Raw genomic sequence first — 8388 nt, 5'->3', positions numbered from 1 at the left:
TGAGCTTTATTCACTGATCACTAAGTTTCTGTTTGACTCTCGTTGAGTTAAGAACAGGAAGTTGAGTTAAGAACAGGAAGTTGATCGTTGTTAACATCTGTGAGACAAATATCATGTGATTGATTTATGTGTGTGTGTGTGTGTGTGTGTGTGTGTGCGTGTGTGTATGCATATAATCGACAGGACATATTTCATCGTGCGTAATGACGCACGGTCTCCTCCTGTTGCCTGTGACCCATGCGCGTGCACGTGTAGACAGACACACGCACTCCTCTCCAACACGCGTCAACTTGTCGCGATGTGCGCGTCACAGAAACAAACCGTTAGTTTGTGTTTGATGACGAGACTGTGAAGAGAAGAATGAAGAGGGGGGGGGGGGGCACGCGTCTCCAGGTGCGTGGATCAGAAGCAGCGGGACGCAGCGCAATGGTTGTTGTGGGAGCGAGTAACGGAACCTTCTCGGTGGAGGACCGAGACTCCGGGGTCCCGGGGGTCCCGGGGGTCTCCGGGGTCTCGGTCCTCCGGATGCTGTCCGAGGCTCTGGCTCCGCGGCTGCTGCAGATTGCGCAAGACACCGCGGAGGCTGCTGCGGTGTCTCCGTCCTCCTCCGGTCCTCCGCGGGACACGTGGACCACCGGGACCACCGGGACCACGTGGACCACCGGGACCACGGGGACCACCGGGACCACCGGGACCACCGGGACCACGTGGACCACCGGGACCACGGGGACCAGCGGGACCCGGTGCGCGGAGCAGATCCTGAGCCACGGCCGCGGTGAGAAGCTCCTGCTCGGCCTGGTCCTCACCGTGCTCACCCTCTCCACCATCTGCGGGAACCTGCTGGTCCTGGTCTCCGTGAGCTGCGTGAAGAAGCTGCGGCAGCCGTCCAACCTGCTGGTCGCGTCCCTGGCCGTGGCCGACCTGTCCGTGGCCGTGGCCGTGATGCCCTTCGTCAGCGTCACGGACCTGATCGGGGGTCAGTGGTTCTTCGGTCGGTTCTTCTGTAACGTCTTCATCGCCATGGACGTGATGTGCTGCACCGCGTCCATCATGACTCTGTGCGTGATCAGCATCGACAGGTGAGGTCACTGTTCACCTGGACGCGTCATCACTCATCACACCTCAGAGAGACACTCACACGTTTCATCTTCATCATCATCACCATCATGGAGCTTCTCTCTCTCAGCTCCTGACTGAACTGAAACTGAACCTGCTTCAGGAGATCAGATGATCTGTCACCGGTCTGAAGTTGGAATCGATTCCTGAACAAACTCGTCTGATGTTTGTCTTCATCTCCATCATTAGTCCAGGCAAAGTAGCGTTTTACAACCGACTAATTGTAAAATAATTTTGAAATGAATTTGGCAAGCACATGAGCTCCACACTTATTGAATATGTCCTAATTTGCATAGGCAAACACCATTCATATGTATTACAAATACATACATAAATTCATTTTCAAAGAAACTTGTAATACAAAAAATGTTACGTTTCATGGTTACTTTCATTGTGTAAAGTTTCATTTTGATTGGAGTAAAGGAAAAAAATAGTCTTTTTGGGGTGTATTGTTGCCTTATTGAAACACATTGATGAGAATTAAACATATTTCCTCAACTAGGATTTCTTAGGACTTTTAGTATGTTGTTCTGGACACCTCATAGAAATGATCTATGCTGAAAAAAATTCTTTTACAATTACTTCTATTTTTGGCTCCAAAATGGGTCACTTTGCCTGGACTACATGTGACTCTGTGGGTTTATCACTGATGCTTCATTCATCACGTGCTTCATCTCAGCTTCTCTTCCATAAACCTGCACCCCCACTGTCCCACCTGGGGGGGGGGGGGGGTGGTGATGTCTTTCATCCAGTGGTGTTTCTCTCTGTAGATACCTGGGCATCACCAAACCTCTGACCTATCCCGTCCGGCAGAGCGGCGGCCGCATGGCCCGGATGATCGTGTGTGTGTGGCTGCTCTCGGCTTCCATCACCCTCCCCCCGCTGTTCGGCTGGGCGCAGAACCTCAACGACGGCCGGGTGTGCCTCATCAGTCAGGACCTCGGCTACACCGTCTACTCCACGGCCGTGGCCTTCTACATCCCCATGTCCGTGATGCTGGTCATGTACCACAGGATCTACAGAGCAGCCCAGCTCAGCGCCGCCAAACACACCATCACCGGGTTCCCCAGGGAGGGAGCAGGGCCGGGGCCCGGGGGGGGGCGAGGGGGGCCGGGTCCCCAGCCGCTGGAGTCGGGGGAGACGCTGAGCGTGGAGGGGACGGAGGTGGAGGAGGAAGAGGAGGAGAAGGAAGAGGAGGAAGAGGAGGAGGAGAGCTTGGACTGCGTGGCAGCGGCGCTGAAGCTGCAGCGGGAGGTGGAGGAGGAGTGCAGCACGCGAGTGTCCCGCCTCCTCAAGACCGGCGAGCACCACCAACGCCGGAAAAGGAAAAACCAGTCCATCTTCAAACGGGAGCAGAAGGCCGCCGCCACGCTGGGCGTCGTGGTCGGCGCCTTCACCTTCTGCTGGCTGCCGTTCTTCCTGGTGTCCACCGCCAGGCCGTTCGTCTGCGGCGTGGAGTGCAGCTGCGTGCCGCTCTGGCTGGAGAGGACGCTGCTGTGGCTCGGTTACGCCAACTCGCTCATCAACCCCTTCATCTACGCCTTCTTCAACCGGGACCTGAGGACCACGTACCGCCACCTGCTGCGCTGCCGCTTCAGGAACATCAACAGGAAGCTGTCGGCCGTCGGGATGCATGAGGCTCTGAAGCTGGTGGTGAAACCAGACTGTGACGTGTGACGCCAGAGACCACCACCAGGGGGAAACCTGCACTGTGGCCTCGGCTCCTCCCCTGAATCTGTGCGGGGGGGTGGAGAGGAGGCAGGACGCTGGGATGAGATGGATGAACACAGAAGAAGCCAGCTGCACATCTTCTCTCTGATGACTGAGGGAGAGTTTCACTCACCTACTGCATGATGCTGTTGCTGAAGTTGGTAGAACTACACACTGACTCTACACACACCTTGACATCTTGTACCTTTACTTTGATCCAAGGAAAACCTGCCCTCACAGAACGAGAGGAACAAAGATGGAGTCGTTGAGCTTGATTGATCCTAACGAGCAAAACACCGGATGATTTTCACCTTGTGTCCAAGTCACAATGAAAACACACCTGACATGTAAGAAATGACACAAACATCCACCAGGTGTCACTTTATATCTTGTGTTTGTCCGTAACACTTGTGTTAGAGGTGAATGTGACTCAACCTGCTCCTGCTGCCCCCTGCTGGTCACGACTGTTACTGCAGGAATCCATCCGTTCTAAAATCAAACTTCAGATGCTGGGAATTCAAAGTTAATCGTGTCTCAGTTCGAACAGAGTTTGAGTTTGTGAAGAGTTCTGCAGGAACGAGTTGTGTCTTCGTACTTTCTGCAAGTTGAGTGTGAACTCGAGCTCAACACATTTTCACAATTTACTCTAAAACATAACAGACATTTACATTAGCTTCGAGAGACAATTACCTGCCCCTGCCATAAGAGGGCAGTACATTAGGAATCATCAGGTCCTTTATATCGCCAAAAGTGAGTCTAAATCCTCTTGATCACCCTCTAGTGGCTAGCTGCAGTATATGTCATAGCTTCTGTTCATTGTATTTATTCCAACATTATGACAGCATCAACATCGTGTTGAACTTAATTTGTCATAAACCTTTATTTTCTGTTATGATCCAAAAAAACAAATTCCAAAAAGCGATGACAACGTCTAGAAAAACCCATCGTTCTTGCAGAAGTCCACAGAATGAATCAGATATCGATCCAGCAAATTTATAATATTTGTCCTCCGATGACGGATGAAAATCAATTGATTGACAGAAATAGAGAGAAGCAGCAGATTGTTAATTTCAACATTTTTATTTAATTTTAAAGTCTTTAAAAAACAGGGTTAAACTGTGTGTTTAATTAATATTAATGAGATAAAACATTCAAAACCATAAAAAGATTATCTAGAATCAGGTATTTTGCTCTCACATCAGACGTGATGATGGGCTTTGATTGACAGCAGCCTGACTCCTCCCCACGAGAAACGTGACGTTGAAACATAAAGTCAGAAAAATAAATCTGTTCTAAGTGAAACAAACAGATTCAATCTTCAGTGGCTGATTAAGAAAATAGGTTTAAATAATGAATCTGTTATTAAAATCACTGTCAATCAATTCTAATTGGATTCATTATTTAATTGACGAATCTTTAGTGACATTAATTCTAAATCTTCTGAGGTGTGGAACTCACTTTGCTGTTAATGTCGTTCACAAGCTCCTCCCACTGAGATTCACAGCTGGAAAGCACAGGTTCACTTTTAGATGCATATTAAAATGAAGATTAAAAGTTGCTGAGACACCAGAAGAGGCTTCACAGTCTGTGGAGGCTCAGGCCTGTAACTGCAGCGCTGTTATTATTCATGTGTAGAGCGATTAGAGGAGAAGAGGTTTTCATTCTCATGATTCTACGTTGTTGTTGTTGTTGTTGTTGTTGTTGTTGTTGTTGTTGTCTTCAGTACTTCCAGGATGTGGGACAGACTTTATTCTGCTCCACCAGTGTTAGAACGTCTGTGCGTCTCAGTTTCTCCTCATCTACAGGAATTTGTTCATGAACAAGAGAAGACACGGAAATCTCTTTATTTATAAAGTGTGTGTGTCTTTGGAGCTGATTGGTTAAGGGTCAGATTTCAAGGTCAACAAAAATATGTACAGAAAAAAAGTGTTTAATAATTAAATCCCCAACGAGCAAGAAGACATTTGAAAAAAGAAAAATCCTCAGAGTCGACTACGTAGTGAATCTTTGTGAAGGAAGTGAAACAGGGAAATAAATGTCTGGACGCATGTTGGTCAACAGCTTTGAACGGCTGTTGACCAACATGCGTGTAGTTCTGGACAGTGATGTACATATATGATGATTAAAAGAGAAGGGAGGGGCCTCACTGGTTCCTGGTGACCACAACCGCCAGTAAACCACAGACACAACACAGACACAACACAGACCCACAAACCCGATCTGCAAAGTGTCTTTGAACCAATCAAATCATCAGATTCTCTGCAGATGATTCCTGTGCACGAGTCGGAAACATGATGCTGCTGCTGTCGTGGTGAAACTCACAGAAACTCACGTCTTTAAACAACAGACACGTTTTATGACATTTCATATTGTTTCACATATGAAACAACAGAGGTGCTACTGTGTGAGTGACTGGAAATCTGTTGGCTTTCATCAGGAGTTGGGTTTGGACTTTTGATCGTCTCCACCCAGGAGGCAGAACCAACGGGTCCAAACAGACTCACAACTGAAAAGATCAGAATCAAACAAAGATTTTAGCAGATGGACAACCTTGTGTCTCTGAGTCAAAGCGCTCAACACTGTGGGGACGTATTGTTCTGATAGAAGACTTGACCTGTTTGAAATGTAAACATATTTTACAGTGGACAGTTGTGTGTTTGCTCAGATGATTCAATAAAAACAGCTGATGAAACGTCTTTTCTGTGTCACTTCCTGTTTCAGTGCAGAGGTAAATATTAAAGCTGATATTTTTCATAATGTGATTGATACATCATGTTTATAAACGAGCGGAGCAGTCACAGTTCCTGAGTTGAACTGAAGCAGGAGATCGGAGCAGAGAGAGAACAGACATCTTTAAATGACTTGTCACCAACGTGGAAGCAGAGGAAGAGACGACCGGAGGAAGAGAAGGAGAAGCACAGAGAGGACGAGTGGACAGGTGAGACGCATCAGAGACAGGTGAAGACCACAAGGACAGAGGGAGGAAATAGCAGAATTTCTAAATTAAAACAGGAAACAGAACTCGGACACAACTGAACACATGAAAATGTCCATAGATAAAGAAAGAGCTCAGAGACAGAAACTGTGACCGATTAAAAACATCCCTGTTCCGAGTAAAACAAAGATCTGACGACAAACATCTCTTTGTTTCTTTCAACAGCGCTAAAATAAACTGCACCAGCCTTTGTCAAAATATCTTATCTGCTCTTTCCAGCTTTATTCTGAAATCCTTCAGGTGAAGATTCCATCACGATGAAGCAGAAATGAACCTGAGCCTGTGACTCTGAACATTTACACTCAGTTCTCTGCTTGAACCTGAACTGGGATCAGACACAGTCTAATGGATGGAGTGGGATCAAAGAGTCAGATCAAAGAGTCAGATCAAAGAGTCAGATCAAAGAGAACTCAGCTGTCACTCAGGTGAGAGGCCGACGCCCAGAAGGAAACCACACGAGTCAGCAGGAAACCACGAGGAGCAGCTGCTTGTGTTGATGCAGATTCCAGAGTTGAACTGGACTAAGTGTTTGAGTTATACACAAAGATTTACATTTGACAAAACTTGCAAATTTAAAACTGCCTATTTAGCAGCCGTTTTATTTACAATTATCCAAACTATTTTGATGACAATTTAATCAGATCAGATTTCTGGGTTCCATCTAAATGTGTTGATCCTCTGAGGAGTAATGTCTGTGGGGACAGACGCTGTGATTCCGTCCCAGATAACAACACGTCCTCTCACAGCAGGGACACAATCTATCCACTTCTGAAGATTCTCACTCAGGCGTCTTTGAAGAGACGAGTTTTCCTCCTGGAAACCGGAGAAGGAGGAGGAGGAGGAAGAGGAGGAGGAGGAGGAGGAGGACTCTGTGTTGTGCAGATTTAGTTTTGTGAGAGTGAAGAAGTGAGTGGTGCTGGATGTCTGGTGAGGAGGAAGAGGAGGAAGAGGAGGAAGAGGAGGAGAGAGGAAGGACTAACTGAGACAGACAGACGGAAAGAAAAGAGGAAGAAGTGAAAGCGGGTGTAAAAGGAGTGGGAGGTGGAGAAAGTAGGGAAGATGAGAAGTGCTGGCCGGAAAGAGGAGAGAGAGAGAGAGAGAGAGAGAGAGAGGGAGGGTGGAGAGATGAACGGGTGATGGAGGGATGAAGACGGAGAAGTGGTGGATGAGCTCAGACTCAATCTGCTCTGAATCACAGGCTTTCAGTGTGGTTAGCGTGATGAGAGCCAGCAGCCATGTTGAGAGGAGGAGTCAGTGAGGAGGTGGAGGAGGAGGAGGAGGAGGAAGAGGAGGAGGAGGAGGAGGAGGAACAGGAGGAGGAGGTGGAGGAGGAGGAGGAGGAACAGGAGGAAGAGGAGGAGGTGGAGGAGGAGAGGGAGGAGGAGGAGGAGGAGGAGGTGGAGGAGGAGGAGGAGGAGGAGGAACAGGAGGAGGAGGAGGAGGTGGAGGAGGAGGAGGAGGAGGAGGAGGAGGAGGAGGAGGAGGAGGAGGAGGAGGAGGAGGAGGAGGAGGAGGAGGAGGAGGAGGAGGAGGAACAGGAGGAGGAGGAGGAGGTGGAGGAGGAGGAGGAGGAGGAACAGGAGGAGGAGGAGGAGGAGGAGGTGGAGGAGGAGGAGGAGGAGGAGGAGGAGGAGGAACAGGAGGAAGAGGAGGAGGTGGAGGAGGAGAGGGAGGAGAAGGAGGAGGAGGAGGAGGAGGAGGAGGAGGAGGAGGAGGAGGAGGAGGAGGAACAGGAGGAGGAGGAGGAGGTGGAGGAGGAGGAGGAGGAGGAGGAGGAAGCAGCTCATCTATCACCACATCACAGGAAATCTGATGTTTAATCATTTCACTCATGATTTCCTCACGTGTGTATTGAATAGATGAAGTTCAGAGCTTCACTGTGTGACCTCACAAGGAGGCGGAGCTTCTGGTCATCGACCTCATTCCTCCAGAGACAATGTCTTTGTTCTCCTCAGAAGATTCTTTGTCTTAAAACAGGAAACAGATGTCATGTCTCTTTCTTCTTTTCATTCTCTCCTCGTCTGTTCCATTCACACATCTGATTTCTTTTCACCCGTTTGTCCTCATCTCTGTTTTCCTTCCTTCTCTTCTTCCTCCGTCTCTTTCACACACTTCACTCCTCGTTCGATCTCTTCTAGAAAAACTAGATCCGGTCTCTGTTGTCACAGAATGTCTCGTTTATTCAGGAGCCGTTTCCACATCTGTGTTATTCTTTGTGTTCTTTGTGTTCTCTCGGTCTAGAAGCGTCCTGCCTGAAGCGCGGATCAGATCTGAAGCAGAGGAAGAGAGGAAGTGTGAAGGAGGATTTAGAGTTTGACAGGAAGACGAACAAGACGTGAATAAATCCATCTGTGTTCGGAGCCTGGAGGAGAATTACAACTGAAAACTGCTTTGAAAACAGCAGCTACGTTCAAGGTCAAAGTTCCAATTAAAAGACAAAATCCTCTTTTGTTCCTCTGCAGACGAACGTGGATCTGAAGCTGCTCCGCTCGGAGGAACCGATCCCAACGTGAGAAACGAGTCCTGAGCTGTGAGTTCAACCCACGCACCTTTCTGCTTCTCTGCAT

The 8388-nt window shown here is 48.5% G+C and overlaps 1 protein-coding gene across 1 annotated transcript; it reads left to right on the top strand.

Annotated features, from left to right (window-relative positions):
• Positions 1-426: 426 nt before the first annotated feature.
• On the top strand, positions 427-2793 carry LOC133020441 (5-hydroxytryptamine receptor 7-like). Its single transcript, XM_061087004.1, has 3 exons — positions 427-653; positions 735-1079; positions 1887-2793. The coding sequence occupies exons 1-3, from the start codon at positions 427-429 to the stop codon at positions 2791-2793; spliced, it is 1479 nt and encodes a 492-aa protein (XP_060942987.1).
• The last annotated feature ends 5595 nt before the right edge of the window (positions 2794-8388 follow it).

The sequence above is a fragment of the Limanda limanda genome, chromosome 15, assembly GCF_963576545.1.
Source record: "Limanda limanda chromosome 15, fLimLim1.1, whole genome shotgun sequence".
NCBI classification, from domain to species: Eukaryota; Metazoa; Chordata; class Actinopteri; order Pleuronectiformes; family Pleuronectidae; genus Limanda; species Limanda limanda.
This window is presented reverse-complemented; position numbering and strand designations above follow the sequence as displayed.

Excerpts from the sequence above, each read along its gene's own strand:
- LOC133020441 (XM_061087004.1), top strand. The coding sequence starts at position 427 with ATGGTTGTTGTGGGAGCGAGTAACGGAACCTTCTCGGTGGAGGACCGA. Across the intron at positions 654-734 it reads ACCGGGACCACCGGGACCAC|CGGGACCCGGTGCGCGGAGC; the intron begins GTGGACCACCGG and ends CACGGGGACCAG. Across the intron at positions 1,080-1,886 it reads TGCGTGATCAGCATCGACAG|ATACCTGGGCATCACCAAAC; the intron begins GTGAGGTCACTG and ends TTCTCTCTGTAG.